At 45.0% G+C, this 19,704-nt stretch overlaps 1 protein-coding gene across 1 annotated transcript in view; it reads left to right on the top strand.

The window, feature by feature from the left end:
• Window positions 1-19,458, top strand: part of UHRF1 (ubiquitin like with PHD and ring finger domains 1) — a 31,344-nt gene extending 11,886 nt beyond the window's left edge. Inside the window, exons 3-17 of the mRNA XM_069649349.1 lie at window positions 11,267-11,521; window positions 11,622-11,779; window positions 12,808-13,023; window positions 13,105-13,214; window positions 13,698-13,884; window positions 14,743-14,866; window positions 15,039-15,146; window positions 15,227-15,331; window positions 15,442-15,548; window positions 16,669-16,831; window positions 16,925-17,062; window positions 17,188-17,302; window positions 17,684-17,829; window positions 18,152-18,250; window positions 18,504-19,458. Coding sequence (XP_069505450.1) covers window positions 11,267-11,521; window positions 11,622-11,779; window positions 12,808-13,023; window positions 13,105-13,214; window positions 13,698-13,884; window positions 14,743-14,866; window positions 15,039-15,146; window positions 15,227-15,331; window positions 15,442-15,548; window positions 16,669-16,831; window positions 16,925-17,062; window positions 17,188-17,302; window positions 17,684-17,829; window positions 18,152-18,250; window positions 18,504-18,650 — 2,178 coding nt within the window. The 3' untranslated portion in view covers window positions 18,651-19,458. The remainder of the gene's footprint in view (window positions 1-11,266; window positions 11,522-11,621; window positions 11,780-12,807; window positions 13,024-13,104; window positions 13,215-13,697; window positions 13,885-14,742; window positions 14,867-15,038; window positions 15,147-15,226; window positions 15,332-15,441; window positions 15,549-16,668; window positions 16,832-16,924; window positions 17,063-17,187; window positions 17,303-17,683; window positions 17,830-18,151; window positions 18,251-18,503) is intronic.
• The last annotated feature ends 246 nt before the right edge of the window (window positions 19,459-19,704 follow it).

Raw genomic sequence — 19,704 nt, 5'->3', positions numbered from 1 at the left:
CATGTCTTTGAGTACACGGTGAAGGGCGGCTGCATTAAGGTCTTGGTCATCATTGAATCCTAGATTCAAATCCCCAATGATTATGCATTTAGTATTGGGTTTTAATATGGGCACAAGTAGTAATGGGATGTCTGTTTCTGGGTGGCTATTAGTGCTCGGGGTTCTGTAGATTACTACAATGTTGATTGTAGTATTTGCATTCATGCGAGTTTGGTCAGTATTAATTCCTAACCTGCGATAGTTTCAATGGAGCTTGATCTGATTTGGATGCTATTTTTCACCATGAAGGCAACACGTCCTCCTGTGGAGATGGTTCTGTTGAATGGTGTAGTCTGGTGGGATAGCCAGTGCTAGCAGTGGTCCGTCCAGAAGCTTGGTGTAGCCAGGTTTCTGTAATTACTAGTAGGTCCAGATTTTGTTCGATAAAGTTATGTATTTCAATAGCATGAGCTCCTAGGGGTCAGACACCAATGATGGCTTTTTTAAGGCTAATGGGAAGTTTGGGGTCCTTTATGGGAGCAAGATTGGTTATTTGAGTGGTGGGAGTATTAGGAATTCTGGTGTCTATTGCTATAGATAGCGCTGGCTTTTTATTTCTGTTCTTCCCATAGTCCACGGGTTTGGGTGGTCTGGACAGCAAGATGGTGGGAGTAGTGCTGTTGCAGAGTACTTTAGTACGTGCTCTTAGGCGGGGCATCCTATCATTCCCTGTAATGGGATATGTTTTGGCGTTAGCTGTGAGTTTAGGGAGTGATGACAGGTCATCTGAGTGAATTGACAGAAGGCTCTTCCTCACCTATTGTGTTATGGTCACTGAAGCTGAGGGTATGGTAGTGGGAGGGAATGGAGGAGTGAGTGGGAGGAAAGGAGTTTGGCATGGCATTGGGTAATGTCTCCGGCATGCTAATCTTGCAAGACTGTTTCTGAGAGTGAGGAAGTGATTGCCTGTGCAAGGTGTGTCGACTTGGACAAGGCAGAATGGGAACATGATGAACAATATCCAGCCTATCATGGCTTTGTCCTGTATAGTATGGTAAGGAGGGACTGGGTTAGCTTATATAACCACAATTGGGCCATGGGCTAGATCGGGCATAGGATGGGCTGAGGGCAAGTTCAGGCACAATATGGGCCTATAGCTGGTACAGTCTAGAACAGGCGCAGGCCCATGGTAGGCATAGAGCTAATCTGGTACAAAATGGGCATGGATCTGGTCTAAGATAGTACATGCAAGGGCACAGAATTTGGCATAGGGCTAGTACAAACACAAATTAACAGGCTGATCAAAACGGTTTTGTTATAGCTAGTGGCTGGATAGGCAGGTTCCGGTTGGGCCTGCAAAGCATGGGCAGGGCGCGCATAGGCTAAATGCAGCATCAAATGGCTGGGCAGACATAGGCTAAATACAGCTATCAACTTTCAGGGCACACATGGGGCTAACTGCAGCTATTGAAGGGCAGGGCACACAGGCTAAATGCAGTTATCAAATGGATTGATTTTTACATCGCCGTTGGTGTGACTTTATAGAATGCCGCCCCTCATCGTAAATTTGTTAAATTGGTAACTCGGGCATTTCTCAAAGTTCCATTTGCATTTTTTCGTGTCTCGCTAAATGGGTGCGTTTGCATTAGTTGTTCAAATGCGGTCCTTCAATATGATTAACAAAACGGTTCCAGACACTGATGAAGTGCAGATAATTGCTCCTAAGGTCCTTGCGAACTAAGTGTCGTTACCTGGGCAGTACGAACTGCAAGTCTGAACTCCAAGCTTCTGCAATCTCCCTCTCCATGACCCCCACGAGAAAAGGAACAGGTGAATGATTTCCACTGCATCTTGTCTTTCTAGGAGTCTTTGAAGTCAAGATATTCATTCCACTTGTTCCTGGGGATTTATGCCACATCACACTGTGTGGACTTCTAAAATGTCTGGTTCTGTTTCTAGGTGCTCTGTGCTAACCAAGAGCAGTGAACAGTGTTGGAAAGCATAACCCCAATCCACAACCATTAATTTACCTGCTCATTGGCGCTGCAGAACAAAACATCTGTAGGCTGCCCACCACTGGCATGTTACAATTATTTGTACAGAGAGGAGACTCGAATGATGGCATGCAAGTTGTCTTAGTATGTTACATATTTGTTTGTTTTATTTCTGTAGCGCTCCAGACCCAGGAGTATGGGGGCGCTTAGTACAAGGTTACAAGGCACAGTACATGGTAATAAACTGTGAAGCTAGACCAATTTAAATAGCAGTTACATACAGGCAGTGAGGGTGAAAGCACCCAATGGTAACATAAGTGGGGCATAAACCGTCAATACACTATATAGCTAGGTCTGACTTCAAAGTTGACTATTTGTCAGAAGGCACCCAATGACAAGTTTCCTGAAGGAGTTGGATGATTTTATGCTCAGTGGCAAGGAGTTCCAGATTTTATGCTCAGTGGCAAGGAGTTCCAGAGTTGGGAGGCGAGGACAGTAAAGCTCGAGCCTCCGCCTCTTTTGGAGTTAAATCTAGGCACTGTAAGGCATAAGGTGTTGGAGGATCTCCTGGTTCTAACGGAAGGTTTCATGGTGAGTTTGTTGGTCAGGTATGGGGGTGCTAGATTGTTGAGAGCTTTGTACGTCAGGCAAAGTGTTTTTAAGGTCGCTTTTATGTTGGATGGTGAGACATCTGCATGTAGTTCTGGTGGCTGAGATGTGCTCACGTCTGGGGATATTTAGCGCTGCCCGTAGTGCATTGTTTTGAAGGACTTGGAGCTTATTAATTATCACTTGATTGGCACCTAAGTAGAGACTATTGCAATAGTCTAGTTTCGATTGTATAAGGGCTCTGGATAGTATGAGGCAACTGTTGGGGGAGAGAAATGGTCTACAGGCTCTGAGTTTTCCGGTATATGCCGTGGCTGAGGCGGTTGCATTAATTTGTTTGAAGTTAACGTTGGCATCAAGATAGAAGCCAAGTGTTTTCACATTTTTGGCGATTGGGATGGTGTTGCCATCAATATATTAGAGTAGTTGGCACTTAATTTTTGTATGTTATTCGGTGAGGCAACAATAAGCAGTTCTGTCTTCTCGTCATTGAGGCAGAGGCCATGTGTGGCCATCCATGCCTGAATGACGGAGAAGATTTCATTGATCCTGTCTACATCAGTATCGTAGTTGCCCGAGATAGTGAGTATCTGGTTGTCATCTGCGTAGTTTGTGTAGATGACACCCAGGCGGTCCAGTTTATCGAAGAGGGGCTTTGTAAAGATATTGTAAAGGGTGGGTGAGACACATGAGCCTTGTGGGACACCACAAGATATGGGGATGGGGTCTGCTGCTACCTCCAGAGGGAAGACCCTCATAGTTCTGTTGGCTAGGAAGGACTGAATCCACGAGACAGCAGAGGGGGGAAGTGGGCGGCAGAGGAGAGGTGGTTACAGAGTATTTTGTGGTCAACCAGGTCGAAGGCCGCTGAGAGATCTAATAGGAGTATTCCATGCTGAGGCCGGAAGCCAGACTGACGCAATCCGAGTAATTGGTTAGACTCTAGGTAATGCTGAATTTGCAGGTAAGCAACTCTATCGAGTATTTTTAGCAGGAAGGGAACAGTTGTAATGGGCCTGTAATTTGTGGGGATGGAGGGATCCAGAGTCTGTTTTTATAGTAGCGGGAGGACTCATGATTGTTGGGTACCGAATTAGTGGAGAAGGATGTGTTTGAGCTTGGAAATGAAGGGGGCGAGGTCTCTAGCAGCATCTTTTATGATCTGTGCAGGGCAACTGTCCCCTTTAGTTTGATGGTTTGAGGGATGTTATAATTTTTTGCACTTCTAGTGCGGTTACGTTTTTGAAGGTGAATCCCTGGTTGGTGTTGGGGGTGGTAGGTTGGCTGGGCATGATGGGTCTAAAGGTGGGGCTGCTATTAGAGTTGGGAGTCTTTTTTGTAGGCCAGTAATTTTGTTTGCCAGGGCATCTTGGATATTTGTGCACCAAGATTGGTCCTTTACAGACGAGTCCATAGGTGGATCGGGGTTTTCTAGCTCCATCAGGCTAGTCAATAGCTCTTTGGTATTGGAGCTGGCATTACTTATTCTTGTGTTGTAGGTTTCCTTTTTTGTGCGGATAATTTCTTTTTTATAGAGGGAAGATGCATTTATAAGTTGGGCTTTATGTTCCGCGGATGGGTTCTTTTTCCAGAGGGTTTCCATTTTGGACTATTTTTTTAGTATTTTGAGTTCTGGAGTATACCAAGAATTGAGGTGTGCTTTAGGTTTACTTTTATGTAATTTTAGTGGAGCAACACGGTCAATAGCATTGGTGATGACGTTATTGTAGGTGTCTACTAGAAGGGTAGGGTCTGATGTGTTGGGGATCATGTTAAGGGTGGGTAGAACCAGTGGGATGAGGGCTTCAGCGTTGATGTTCCGTTTGTTTCTCGTCAGGCATGCTCGTGCAGGTGTGTTGTCTGTGGAGGGGGTTGTTAGTACTAATGTCGAATGAGAGTAGGAAGTGGTTGTGGGTCCCTGCAGATGTTGCAGTTATGGGCAGCAAGCCAGTCTAGGGTTCTGCCTTTTTGTTGTGTGGGTAGGGTGTTGAGTGTACTTGTGCTCACCAAGTACATTGGCGAGGGAGGAAGCTAGAGTCATGAGGGTCATTGTCACCGAGGATAATATTCTGTGATAGAGGTTTGGATTTTTCAGCTATGAGGGTGGTTATGTCTTGTTCAAATGAACCTATGAGCCCAGGGGGTCTGTATAATAGATCCAAGGTAATGGAATTCTTGGGAGGTTTGAATTTTGATGGATAGATATTCACAGGACTTTAGAGGGGCGGTCACCGATCTAATGTCAAGCGAGGATTTGAAAATGAGTGCTACACCTCCACGGGCATCCGGTCTGTCGGCCCTAAGGATGGAGTAGTTGTCTGGAACTGCGAGAGATAGAGGGGGGGCCTGCTGCAGTATGGAGCCAAGTTTCTGTGGTGGCGAGGAAATCCAGATCTGCTGAGCAGATGTCTGCAGTTTCCGTAGGGTCGGCCACAAGGGATCTAACATTGAGTAAGGCTCCTTGAGTGGCACAGAGTTTGCAATAGTGTTTTTATAGGTGATTTTAGTGATATGATTCGTGGCCATTTTGCTAAGTAGGGTAGGGAGTCTACAACCTAGTCTGCTGTTATGGGTCAGGATGTTGGGGTAGGCTACAGGGCCGTGTTCAATCGAACTGCGCAAGTTTAGGATGTTAGAGTGGTCATCTGTAACGAGGCTGAGTGGGGTATTACCTGAGGTAGCTCTCGTTTTAGTACTAGGGTCTATGGATGCGCTGTGGGAGAAAGGAGGTAGGGAAGGTAGGAAGGGTGTAGGGCAAGGAATGGGGTGATGTCTAGGACAGCCAAGCTTAGCGAGTCCATTACTGAATGGGATATAGCTATTGCTACTGCATGGTGTGCAGTCAGGCATAATGCAAAAGGGGAACATGAGTATTAGCCAGGCTGGCATAGTTTGAGTGTGGATTTGGGTAGTATCTGGCTAGCAACCAGAGGGCACAACACAAATGTGGTCTAGTAGCGACCAGAGGCACAACACAGTGAGAGGGGTCTGTTAGTGGTGTATGTTTTAACATGAAGATGTTGCTGCCAGTTACAGTGCAGCAACTACGAGGGCAATCGGTTCATACTGTGGGGCACAAATTGGGAGCCATTTTGTTGGGGACGTCGCACAATAGTTAACTGTCACTGGATCACAGTAGGTACTGGTTGCCTCATGGCTTTAATTTATGGGACCACAGTAAAACCAGCGCACATACTGCCGAATATGAATCTTGACGGTAGCAATGCGAGACTACCACTCTCCTGTCATCACTGTTTCAACAAGCATTTTACATTTCTGTACACATTATAAATGTAACATAACATAGAAGCCAGGACTAGTGTGCTCTGGTGGATGAGGAGCTGGGCAAGATAAGTTGGTTAGGGGGGGTAATGTAAAATAGCTTTGCTGATATGTGGTGTTCTGAAGTACCTAGTTACTGTGCTGTCACTTCCAGGTGTCAAGGGCATGGATATGGTTTCCAGGTGGCAGCCCCATGTGCTAAAGGTGCTGGGGTGCATTGTTAGGGTGGTAGTATGTATGTTGGTTGTAGAGTTCTGTTTCTATATGGAGGGATTTTATATTGCTGTGTGCTACTGGCGTTTGCCAGCATTTGGTGTTTGAACATGTAGAATGTTTACATTGACGCAGGGCGTACAATCTAGGATGCCCAAGGAGCAAAATACAGTGTGCAACAGTCCATATCATACAACTACTTTGAGCTGACCAGGCGAGGTGCTGGAGATGGCATTAACAGTCATAAGTTACTGCTAGTGACCATATACATGTGGGTGTCATTGGGTGCTTTGATAGGTTAGCATGGTTTAGAGTAGCATTTTGTATTTGCTGGTGCCAGCCTATTTTCTTGTATTGGATGTGGGAGTTGGAGAAATCACTTTTGTTCTCCCAGGACACATCACAAAAACTTGGCCACCACTATGTTTAAACTTCAGTTTGAAGGACGTCTGGCTTTTAGTCGACGGTAACGATCTTTTCTCAGGCCACCTTTACAATATGAAGATAAACAATAGTTTTTAATATCATATAAACAAATGAAAAATCCGCAGTTCAAAGTGGTCATAACGTTATAAAAGTGTATTGTGAAATGGATTAAATGTTGTTCGTGCACATGTTTACATGTCCAAATGTCCAATACATCCAAAAAAGAATTCCATAAAAAATAGAAGTTAAGAAAAAATATTCATCAGATAAAACCACAATTTGTCAATAAAATCAGGTCTGTACACTGTTTATTTGCTTAAAAATGCAAATCAATGTCTAACCATCGTTTGAACCGAGAGCTGGACACAACTATATGCTTCAATGTGCCTGCTTTAATTTATATTTTGTATCTACACTATCTCCCTGGATAAAATATTTCTTCTGACCAGTACTTCTGCGTAGATAACATTTGGATCTCTTACGAGTCTCGCTCCTTGCCTGGAAAGGGGTGGAGGTGTGCTGCCAAGAGCCCGCCTGTTATTTTCAATAGGAGTGGTGTGGGGAGCATGAATTGTGCCGGGAGGCGGTAGCCTTTTGAAAAAGCGATATGTGGCAGTGCGTAAGACAGACCAGATAGAGGCTTGATATCCATGCCTAGCTAGGGTCGGTTGGGCTCGGCCGTCCTATTGGAATTGGCTTCTTTGTAGTCGCACTTGGGAGGACGCTGGGGTTGCTGTTTGGGGGCTTACTAATGAACTGGACATCTCACAGCCTACCAACTGTCTGTGATTGGGTGCTTCATCTTAAATCATTGTACACAGCGCTACAGATAATGGGTCTACTGGCCAGTTTCACTCCCTACAAATGGGCGAATACTCCCAAAAAAACGGGCAGTAAAAAATGCTCCAAACGTACACCTAGAACCATGTGCCCCTGAGTTCACCAACATGGCTCCATCAATCTGGACTAGTAGTACACAAGCACCACAGGAAGAAACTATTACTTTCTGATCAGAAGAAATAAATCGGTTTCTTCTAGTGTGCAAGAATAAATGGGTGCAACAAATTATTTTCGTTTGCAAGTTACTCGCTTATTAAATCGCCACTTATTTTTTTCTCAAATTTACAGCCTGCAAAAAAATAGGGGTACAATACTCCCACTTCCAAATCTTATCTGAACCAATTATTATTCCCTCTGACCAGAGGGAAGGTGGTTAGCTAGAGTAACCAACTTTATAGAAATGTGACGCGCAGTGGACTGATTTAGTTTAAAGGTCGGTACCTCCCATGCTCCCGGTCCGAATACGCTTTCAAATGAACCGGCAGCTTGCAGCTTAGGCTACGACATATCTGTTCAAAAATGTGGTTACGGCAGAATCCTTCCCCTGAGTCTTGGTCATCGGTGCACATTGTGCCCATATATAAAAGGAGTAGGAGCCGACACTAAACTATCGCCTTTTGGATGCCTACAGCCAGGTGTTTGCTTCCATCTTACTACAGCACTTAGAGTTGTGGGAAAATGAAATTGGGACACTTGAAAAATGGCAGATTGAGTTTAGGAGCCATGGGCGCATCACTGAACGGTATCTTTGCATATATCATCTTGCTGAGGGAGGTTAAGCATTCTGTTTACATAGCGTCCATGGACCTCGCGCTGCGTTCGACGTGTGGGCCACAGGAGATGATAATCTCAGATTCAATTGGACTTGGAATTCTCAGAATGGTCAACCGTTTTGCCAAATCCCTGCCTGTGCGTACTAGCACCCTATTTGGCAGACATGGGTGATTACTTGACGTCTGCAGTCTTTGTCCCCCAAATTGCACAACCTGAGAAGGCTTGGGTTGGCATGTACAATGACTTGCGTCTTTGATTGCACCCCATCAATGGTTTCTCTAGCATTGTGACCCCACCCCCATAAAGATATTCCAGTAAAAACCAAAAGAATGCAGTGTTCTAGACTAACTAAGGGTACTAGTTTTCGTTGGCAGAATCATTAAAGTGGTGAGTGATTAGGTCGGCTGCATTGGGACCAGTGCCTTTTTCGGCCATAACACTAGTTACTGAATGATTAACCTTAAAATGGATAAATTGTAGCTCTTCAATCATGGTTGTCTTGCAGCAGCATTCTAACAAGCTCATGTTCACGAATGGCCCTGCCCATCCATTTTTTTTAAATAAAGGCCACGTTAGGCAGGGGGCTATGTCACCTGGAGCCCATCTTCCAATGCTATTGTGCAATAAGGCCTATCCTTGGTGAGCAGCAGCACTGTGTGTACAAGGATTGGCTCATAATTCTGAATACGTTTGCAGCCAACCACATACTTTCTAGTAACCCTACACTATTTATTGCTAGTTTTAGTAAATCGTAACAATTACCCTCTTAACCTATCCTAGCCCTCCGCTTTTGGTACATTGTGTATTGTACATTTAACCTTATTTATTCCAACGCAATCCAATGTATTGCAAAAGCATTTCACCCAAAAGTAGTCCTCATATTGGCCTCTCCCTAATGGTGCCTCACAAGTAGCGAGATATTGTATTGCCTGGTCTTTATATGAAGTTGTTCCACCGTGTCCAGGGCACTTTATGCAACATGTCTGGTAATGTTTCATGTCACCATGATGTTTCAATACGAACATTTTCCCACCTTGGGTAACTTTCTTGTCATGGAGCTTTAAAACAAAGACCAGCTGAAGGGCGCGGGGAGGTCATGAGGTAACTTCAAATGGAGCAGATGGAAGTACAAACGTGACCTTAGACTGGAAGCTAGGGTCCACTTGACCAGGGGCTGTAGAGTTCCCCGCCTGCACTTACTCGGAGCAATGCTGCCCTGATTGCACCCCCCCTACACGCATTCCCCTTCACTTTGCGTTCTGCACTTGCGTGATCAGAATGACACGGCCTAGTAAGATCGTTTGTCTTGTCGTCCCTCCATATTCTCCCTTGTCGCGCCTAGAAACACTTGTACAGGCGCGTTAAAATATTATTGCAATTGCAACCGTTGTACTCCCATATGGCACAAACCTGCTTGGGTGATTATAGGCCCATTTTAATTGCCCATGTTGCACCTCCTGCAATGTTGTACATTGAGACGGCACACCAGACTGATTGGGAAGGCTCCTGAAGGGAGAGTAACAGGATAGAGTGGAGAAAGTGCCCCTCAGCTGAAGGAAAGGCTGCACCGAAAAATGTGCGTTGCGCACAAATATTTACTGAAACGGACCGCTTTTCTTGAAGCATTACTACTCTGCAAGAAAATTTGCCAACGTGACTACCCCTTATAGCAAGCCTATCTATTTCATGCTGCGTATTCAGCTCCTAGTAATTTATAACGCGCTTAATATCGGAGGTTTCTGAGCACCGGCCCGGGGATCGAACCTGTGTTGCTCTGCACTGCCTTGCTTCCAAGGCAAGAGTGTTGCCCCTGAGCTATCCTCCCGAGCCCCTAGTCACTGAAATGTCGCCAACTCCCCACCACTAGCTTGAGGTGCTTCCGGAACTGGAGATGGTTCTCCTCAAGGCCTTCCTCTTCCATCACCCCCTGCTGATATGTTCTCTTGGCACTGTGCACCATGTTCTTGCTTGGCACTGTGCACCTAGCCGCCCTCTGTCCTCCAGGCCCAACTTCTCGCCCTGCCACTCAACTGCACTGCCTGCGGGCCACCCCTTGCACTGGGATTTTCTCTGTACCCATACAGCCCCCTTTTTCTTCCTGCACTTAGCAGACCTACCCTGTCTGCATTAAACCCTGCACTTGCTGGCTGCACTACCACTGTTTGTTGCCTTTATTTATTATATTCATCTGTTTCTCCTTTACTCCGCACTTTCCACTTCTCCCCCTTTCCATGCACTTTTCCCCTACCCATGCACTTGCATTTTCTCAATGTCACGCCTAGTAAGATCGCCTTGTTCCCGCCCCCCTCCCTTACATTGTCGCACTCGAACACTTGCGTACGAGCGCGTTAGAAATAAAATGGCAATTCAAGATCATTAAACGCAGAAAATTGCTACGCCACATTTAAGTCAAGTGATATATGAATGACTAGCACAGTTCGCATTTTGGCATTGAGTAAAGTGAACTATGCCTCGGTTTGACCTTGAGTGAATATCTGGTGGGCGTTGTGCATTTTGTGCAGTCTTCCTGGCTTCGGCACTTTGAGCCATAATGTTGGCTCCAGTATGGCATTGTTTTTAGCTGCTAACTACACTTGGAATGAAACTCGTGTACGATACTGATGACCTTGACGCTTGTTGCCCGTGAGCTTGTCTTCGGTTATTACCTGGTGTAGTTGGCTGAACTACTGAGATGAATAGTTTAATGCTCTCTTGATCTGCTCCTTGATCTGCTCAGAAGCTGCGCAGCAACTAATAAAGATTATTACTGCGGCGATAAGTTCTCCTTCAAAGACAGCGCAAGTGGTTTGGGTACCTGATGGTGATGCATGTGAGCCTGCAGGTTATGATTTTTACCCCCGCCGATATTGGTGAAGGCAGGGGAATCTAGGACTGAAACACCTGGGGAGGGGCATGCTTTGTTTCCAAAAATGAGGGTGCTTAAGCAGACATTTAATTGTACTTTGTCATGCTTCTATACGGGTATACTTTCAGCTCAGAAAATTGCTGGTAGAGATGAATGACGCAAGCCTGTTAACATAATGGCGTTGACACTGGTGCTCTAAGGGAAGATAATGGATGGGAAGTTGCAGGGTCCTTTAGCTTCTTTCAAGAGCATATCCACTTATTTTATCTTTTATTCTTTTTAGATGGAAGATGGCCACTCTCTTTTTGACTACAACATTGGATTAAATGTTATTGTCCAGCTGCTGGTGCGGCAGCTCCCAGCTGTGCTTCCAGTTACTAAAGAGAAGGACTCTGAACTTTCAGATACAGACTCGGGCTGTGGCTCTAATCCGAGCGAAGCTGATAAAAACTCAAATCATGGGGAGGCAGTGTTGGAGGTTGATGCACAGTCCAGCCCTGCTGCTGGCGTTGTTGATCCTGGATATGGACTTTACAGGGTAACAATTTACGTACAGCAGTGAATGGTTGGGTGAAGTGGTGTCAGATTGGTAACGACGATCCTTAAAGGGTCACTGAAACCTCTTTTCCATCTCGTAGGTCAATGACTATGTGGATGCCAGGGACCCCACGATGGCTGCATGGTTTGAGGCTCAGGTTGTGAATATAACGAGGAGTGGAAAAGGTGAAGCCACTGGAGAGTTTGAATCCATGGATGTGCCCGAAGATGAAGTTGTTTATCACCTGAAATACGATGAGTGAGTTACGCGACGGTTTTTGCACTCAAAGGTTTGCAGGCCACAATTCAGTTGCATGCACAGTCCATGCACACTTATTCTCTGGTTTGTTGTGGTATGCCACCTTCTACGACTGAACGGCCCAATAGTGCGCAATATAAAGCAATACTTGTCGCGGGGGGGGGGGGTGGAGATATTTCTTGAACTAGTGTGTATTTAAGCCTGCAGTTTTTAAAAAAAAATTGTCACTGGAGCGTTTCCTAGAATGTGTTTTTAAGGGTATGAGAAACTGTTGTACAGATTCCTGTTTAAGTGCCACCTAAAGCCCGGACGGGCACGATAGAAACTAAGTGGTGATGGAGTTTGCTTATGCACGCATACCTCTCTAGTACAGAGTTGGAAGATGTGCAACTGTGATAAGGGTGTAGAATTTACCTGTGTTCAGTGACCTGTCTAATCCAAACTACATGTCGGTTTGCCCTATATAGTGAGATTGTGATGCAGTTTATATGTAAAAGTGACTCCACCTTTCTCTCATCTTGGTCTATGTACCAGTGTAAATGAGATTTGTTGATACTAAGACTAACACTAATAACCGGATGTTAAATTGATAATACTAGCAATTTAACACCACGTCTTAATGTTGACCTGTGCATGAGATTTTCCTTCTTGTACTGGGCCTTTATGACTTTTGTGGGTTGGGAGGCTCTGCAAATGAGTTTAGGTGGGCTAAGGTAAATTAGTGGTGAAAAACACTTGGGGATGAAAGAAGACCGCAAGGAACATTTTGCCTTAACAAATTCTATTGTCCCTTTTTCATAATTCCAAACATTGCTGGCACTGCACACACAATAAGACTGGACCATATCCAGCCTCCGGCCCAGCCTGTTTCTGAAACTTTTTATGCTTCATACGTAGCGCCTTTTACTAAGTACTAAGCGGTTGCTTTATTTGATATGGGCCGTGTGACCAAGGCAAGCGGTACTTAATCTGTTGTAGATGTCGTCTGAACATACATTCTTAATTTAACTTTTCTTTTTCGTCAATAGCTATCCGGAGAGTGGAATTGTTCAGTTATGTGGTACCTCGGTGCGAGCTCGTGCACGCACAGTTCTCAAATTGAAGGATCTGGAGGTTGGGCAAGTGGTTATGGTGAACTACAACATTGATGAACCTGAAGAAAGGGGCTTTTGGTACGATGCTGAGATTGAAAGGAAGAGGGACACGAGGACTATTAAGGAATTGTATGCAAAGATACTGCTAGGGTGAGTGGCTACAGACGTTGCTGTAGGATTAGCTGTTGCAGTGGCAGCTGTTTGACTCGGTAATACATTTTGTCTCTACAGGGAGTCTGGCGATTGCTTGAGTGACTGCAGGATACTTTTTGTTGATGAAATTTACAAGATTGAAGCACCTGGCACTTCGAGTCCACTGCCTTCTGAAAGCCCAAAGAAGCGTGAGTAAACTGGCGATATGGCCCCCAAAACAGGGAGGGGTGGGGAGCAGGGAGTTGAACTTGCTTAGCTGTGGTGGCATCAGTAAATGTGCTGTGGTTGGCAAGGGCTAGTTGGCGTGGACTATGTTAAAATCAGTCACGAACATGGGTCGCTCTGAATGTTCAATATCATGAGGGCATCAGTGGTGGCATTTTTTTGGGGGGTGGAGGAGATCCTAGCACATTAACTGCTACTATTTAGGGGAAGCAGAAGATTAAACAATACCTACTGAATCAAAGTGTGATGTTGTGGGAGCTGGGAAATGAGTCTAGTGGATGTGTGTTCAGGTTTCTGCAACCTTATGGGCGCTCTCCGACTGATTAGTTTAATATACTGTTCATGCTTTTGTAGCACCTGCGGTCTGCACTACTTGATTGTGGTAATGTGCTAGGTGGATAGTTTTTGTTCTATTACGGTTTCCTTATGTTAACTGTTTGTGTTAGGACAAAATGGACCAGAGTGTAAACACTGTAGGGATGACCCGAAGAAAAAGTGTCGGATGTGTGCATGCCATCTGTGTGGTGGTAAACAGGATCCCTCCAAGCAAATAATGTGCGATGAGTGTGATATGGCCTTCCACATTTTCTGCCTGGACCCACCGCTCTCAAAGATTCCGGAACAAGATGACTGGTAAGTTCATGCTGCATGCAGACCTGAGAAAGTATTGAGGCATGTAAACCACCTGAGCCCCTCCTTGCCCCGCATGTCGAGGTGAAGAGCTTAGCTGGGGGGGGGGGGGGGTTGGTAACCACCCTGCCTCTGCAGCCCAGATTCCCCTGTATTCAAAGGAACCACTCTGGAGCACGGATTGCTGAAACCTAACATGCAGTTATTGCAAACTGAACACACCTGACCATGTTTTGTACATTTTCAGTGTGCCAGGATTTTTCGTAATCACCGGCGGGGGGGGGGGGGGAGACGGGGAAGTCTGTCACCATTCCTGGGTGGTGACTAATCCTTAGTTGAGTTTCCGAAAGACTTATGCAGACCTTGGGTGAGACTACCTTGAGAATCCTAATCATTTGAACATTTATTTGTCCTAGCAAAGAGGGGTGGGCTGAAGGGGTCAGTTTGGCAGTCAGTAACTCATTGCGAAATTTCCCCTTCAGGGATCAAAATTGGCATACAATCTGGTTGCCACACCAGATGACAACGTCTCAATGGTCATGCCTACTTATTGGGGATGCATTAAACCAGGTGCTGGGTTTGGCTTCTCACCAAGTCCTTATGTTGTAAACAGCAGGATTTAAATAGTCACCCTTCATTCTCTGCAGACATTTGTATTTTTCAACCGGGGCTCATTCAGTAGCTACACTTGCTCCAATTCTAATGAGCAGGTTGGAGCATCAAATAACTATACAGCTCGGGTATGGGGGTTGGGGGGGGGGTACAAGGATCTAGCTATAATGAAGTTTGGCATCCACCTTTTTGACCATGGTCGTCTTCCAAATCACTCGGACCAGTAATTCTTAATCTTCAACTCTTAAGGTATTGTACGGAGTGTCGACTTGATGTGAACGAAGTTGTACTTGCTGGGGAAAAGCTGAAGGAAAGCAAAAAGAAAGCAAAGATGGCATCAGCAAGCTCAGTGTCCCAAAGGGATTGGGGAAAGGTTAGTGGTGCATCCCCTTTTATGCTATTACTACTGCTAGTAAGTTGGTACTGAAACTTGGTGCATTTTATCAGTAGGCTGCTAGACTTGGGAGTAACTTTCAGATTGTGTGCGCTAAGGCGTGGCCATTTTCTATTGGTAGTAATATGTTGGCTGTCTTGGTTCTGTGCAGGGTATGGCATGTGTTGGTCGCACAAGGGAGTGCACAATTGTTCCTTCAAACCATTATGGACCGATCCCTGGTGTTCCAGTTGGCACTGCATGGAAGTACAGAGTGCAGGTATTTTACTCCTTTGTCTCTACTTGTCTGAGGGTCTACTGTTACAATATATGTATTAACTGATTGTCTGCGTCCTCTAGGCAAGTGAATCTGGTGTACACAGGCCTCATGTTGCTGGTATCCACGGCAGAAGCAATGACGGTGCTTTCTCACTAGTACTGGCAGGAGGCTATGAAGATGATGTGGTTAGTATTCTAAATTCGTTATTTAGCGTTTAATGTCGAATTCCTCCAACCATTGCGTGATGAGGTCCTGATACAATGTGAGCTCTGTAATTTACTTTTCTGTTACACAGGACAATGGAAATGAGTTTACATACACTGGGAGTGGGGGCCGGGACCTTTCTGGTAACAAACGTACAGCAGAGCAGTCCTGTGATCAGAAGCTCACGAATATGAACCGGTATGTAAAGCGTGCGTGGCTGACCATTACTTGTGCTGCGTTTTAAACCTATGTTTAACATGCGGTGATTCCTTAATGTGTCTTTAGCACTGACAGAGCAGGCTACTTGCCATTTATTTGCTAGTGTTCCACCATGGTTTTTATCGATACTTGTAATGTTGCTTGTACTTGCTTATGGCTGGTCAAGCACAATCCAATCTCTTTTCTATTGAGTAACGTAAGTGTTAAATGAGGGGGCATGCGCACTAGGTTCAAAACACCCGTGTGCCGAATCTATAGCATCCACTTGAGCTGCCGGGTCTGGTGAGTGGGACACTCCACCCAGACTATTATCCCAAAACAGCCAGAAACCCAAGCGCTGTGGGTAGATTGATTTGAGAAAGTCAACATATAAGAACAAACCCGTTGGGATCAATTTATTTGACAACCTCCAACAGAAGGACATGTAGGCTTTATCTGTAACTGATGTTTTTCCTGCAACTGAATACAGAGGAACTGATTGGTCCTTTTCTGTGGTTTTCTGTAACGAAGGTTTTTCCTGCAATCGAATACAGATGTATGACTTAAAGGACCATATCCTTCTTTATTGAGGTTGTCAAATTTTGATATTAACGGGTTCGTTATATTTACTTTTCTTAAATCGATCTATCCAGTGCTTGGGTTTCTGGCTCTGTTTTGGTGTAACAATATCTGTCTTGTAAGCTTGGAGAATCTCACTAACCAATTTTGCTAGGCTCTGGAACTTTGTGGATGGTCAGCTTAATTAAAGGGTGTGGGCTTTGCTTGACCTACTATTGTATTGGTAATGCACCTTGTTTGTATAGTGATTGGCAAACCTGTGATAGTTGGACACCCCACATCTCGCTCCCTGCCACCCCACAACTAAATGCCCCCCTGAAGTGCAAGACAATTGCACATACGTTTAGCTTTGCATGTATTCCTTCTGTTACATTAAGATTGTTATAGGGCTGCCGTGCTAGTGGATGTCCTCATTTGCACCCCAACCACCACCAGTTTGGGTTGGCTTGTATCGGACTAGGGCAACGTCGAGCTATGGAATATTTGGTTTCCCTTGCTTTTTATGTTGCACGCTTGTGAGCATATTGCTGCCTTTTTTCAGAGCGTTGGCCCTTAACTGCAATGCTTCTATAAATGACAAAGATGGTGCAACGGCCAAGGACTGGAAGGCTGGGAAACCTGTCCGTGTGGTGCGAAATGCCAAGGGGCGTAAACACAGCAAGTATGCACCAGAGGATGGAAATAGATATGATGGCATCTATAAGGTGAACAGGCGGGCCAAGTGGGTGATTCCGGTTACATTTTTGGCAATACTTTCAGCACCTTCCCTATATAGATCGGTATTGTTTTTATTTTAGGTTGTAAAGTACTGGCCAGAGAAGGGCATGTCTGGTTTCTTAGTGTGGAGATATCTGTTAAGGCGTGATGATGAAGAATCCGCTCCCTGGACTAAGGAGGGAAAGGAGAGAATGAAGAAGTTGGGACTAACTATGCAGGTACTGTCTCCTGGGTGGGTTGTCACATGATGTGGTGGTGCCTGGGTTGAAACATCTGCAATTTCTGGCATAGGACCTACTTTGGTTTTTCTCGTAATTGAGCATTACAATGCTACTCTTTTCAGTATCCAGAGGGTTACTTGGAGGCTGTTGCTAACAAAGAGAGGGAAAAGGAGAACATAGAAGATGATGAGGATTTGGAAACCCCTAGCAAGGGAAAGCGGAAAAGAAAATCTGGAGGTTGGTGTCTGGCACTTCTTGGGTCCTGGAAAATTGAGGGGTTGATGGGCCTGGTGATGTGGCTTAGTTATAATGGGTCAATTCAATATTTATGTTCATAGTTCTGAATATACTTGTGTTGGGCTGTGAATCCCAAATGTTGAAGTACTGTGGAACTTGACCACAGCAACTGTGCGTCTAAGATGTGTGTTTAACTTGTTCCTGAAGTTTGGGGGGGGGGGGGGGGAGGATGGGGAGAATAATTTCACACCACCTGTCATTTTTCTCTGGGAGCAAGTAGGGTATGGATTGGAGGCTTCCTGGTCTCGGTCCTTACCTATGGGTTGCTTTTTCACTGCGGTTTAGTGTGCAGGCCTGCATAAACATACCTTCTGATTTCAGTGAACAAGGAAGACTTGTCTGCATCTCCCAAAAAGACCAAGGTGGAGTCTTTCAAACTAACCACTGATCAGAAGGCACTTATAAAGGAGGATGAAGCCAATGAAAAAGTTTGGTCTGAAGCTCTAGAATCCCTCAAGGAAGGGCAGGTATGTGTACTTTATCTTGTAGTGATGTACAGTACAAAGGTACTTGTTTTGTGGGGATATTTGGCAAAGGGAGATCTTCAACACTGGTAGAGCAGGCTACTTGCCACTTAATTTGCTCCCATAACCTTGCATCAAGGGAATGGCTGAGGCGACATTATCCTGCTTTCAGCAGGAGCTACTTTGTGGAGTTGGGGCAGCGGCAGGTGATTTGTGGGGTTTGTCTTTAACTTTGATGGGCACAGTTGACATCTTGTGGTTGGCCATGCAGTTGCAATGTGTGCCTAGGAAAGTCTGGTTTGTCTTTAACTGTCCTTTCTTGCAGAAATTCCTGAGTAAAGTAGAAGAAGCCTTTCTGTGTATCTGCTGTCAGGAGGTGGTGTACAATCCGGTTACAACAGAATGTCAGCACAATGTGTGCAAGGTGAGTGATTTAATCAAAGCGGCGATGACAGAAGTCTGTCTTCCCATCGTGGTTTATGAATGCTCCACTTCAGTCAGTTATCTCCATGCATATACCCACCGCTTGTGTCTGGTGGCAAACACTATTTCTAGACGGGCATTACTTGATGGGTTAACAGCAAGGTGCTGAGCCGAGCAGATCACTTGCATTTTTTTCTGTCCTAGTGTGGCTTAGGGTAAAAGGTAGCTGTCGTAAAATTTCCTTTCTTTTTCAGGCATGTTTGGATCGCTCCTTCAAGGCTGATGTACACAGCTGCCCTGCCTGCCGGTTCGATTTGGGCAAGAATTATACTATGCTGGTGAACAAACCCCTGCAGACTCTTCTAAACCAGCTCTTCCCCGGCTATGGCAGCGGTCGGTGATTGCCATGGGTGTCATGGGAATTTGTCCTGTCTAGCATGTCACAATGTGCCAGTGAAACTGACTTGAGGTTTGCTGCGTGATTGTTTCAGGTGCCTCTGCAGCGATTCACTTCCTTTGCCACATCATGCTTGATTATAGAATCTGACTTGCCCCTATGGTGTTGGCATGCTAACTCTCATGGCACAGGTTTATGGGAGACCATGTCAAAAGCCATTGAATCACAGCAGGTTCCAGAGCAGCATTGTTTCAGGAATTTGAAGTACTACCTCAGCTGGAACGTGTTATCGCTATCCTTGCCGAGCTTGTGTACGCATTGCTGCTTCCTGTTTGTGACTTTGCAAGCCGCTTCCCGTTTATGATCTTGAAAGCCATTTACAAGTGCATTTGGCACTTTTCCGGATGACAAACTTTAAACCAGTTTCTGCACAAACTGTTTTGTTAAAGTAACTGTTGCAGCCTTATTTTTGGATGATTTTTGAATGTGCAGGTTTCCTGCTTTGTCTGGATTTATTTGCTTCATCAATTGTATATTACCTATTCGTCCCAATATGCTTTTGCAGATTTTTTTATCTGGGTGGCGTTTCAGACCTGGAACTACACTTGCTCTGTGTACTGTAATTGTGAATGGATTGCCACTTTACAGCTTCCTTGCTTTGCAAGTTTGAACACTGCTTGATTTATTGTACAGAAAACTTTCTCCTGGTTTTATATTTCAATTAACGTTGGGGGTTGTTTCCTAGATTTTTATAAATTTGTATACATCTTTATGTATTTCAAAAATAAAATATCCTTTTTATAAGTCTTCAAGTGATTTGACAAATGGATATAGTTAATTAACATCTTTGAGCTGCCATTAAAGGATCGCTTCATTGCAAAAACATGATTCATGCATTTAGTTTTGCCTCCACCATCAAATGACCACGATACTGGTGATCCAAGTACTGCAGCCTAAACATTACCTTCCGTCTCGAAGGTGATGGCACTGTAAGCTCATGTGGCTTGCTTAACAAGGCTTGCTGATCTTGCATTTTTGTTTTGCCAGTATGTAGCAAC

The sequence above is a fragment of the Ambystoma mexicanum genome, chromosome 1p (genome assembly GCF_040938575.1).
Source record: "Ambystoma mexicanum isolate Mex_15411 chromosome 1p, UKY_AmexF1_1, whole genome shotgun sequence".
NCBI classification, from domain to species: domain Eukaryota; kingdom Metazoa; phylum Chordata; class Amphibia; order Caudata; family Ambystomatidae; genus Ambystoma; species Ambystoma mexicanum.
This window is presented reverse-complemented; position numbering and strand designations above follow the sequence as displayed.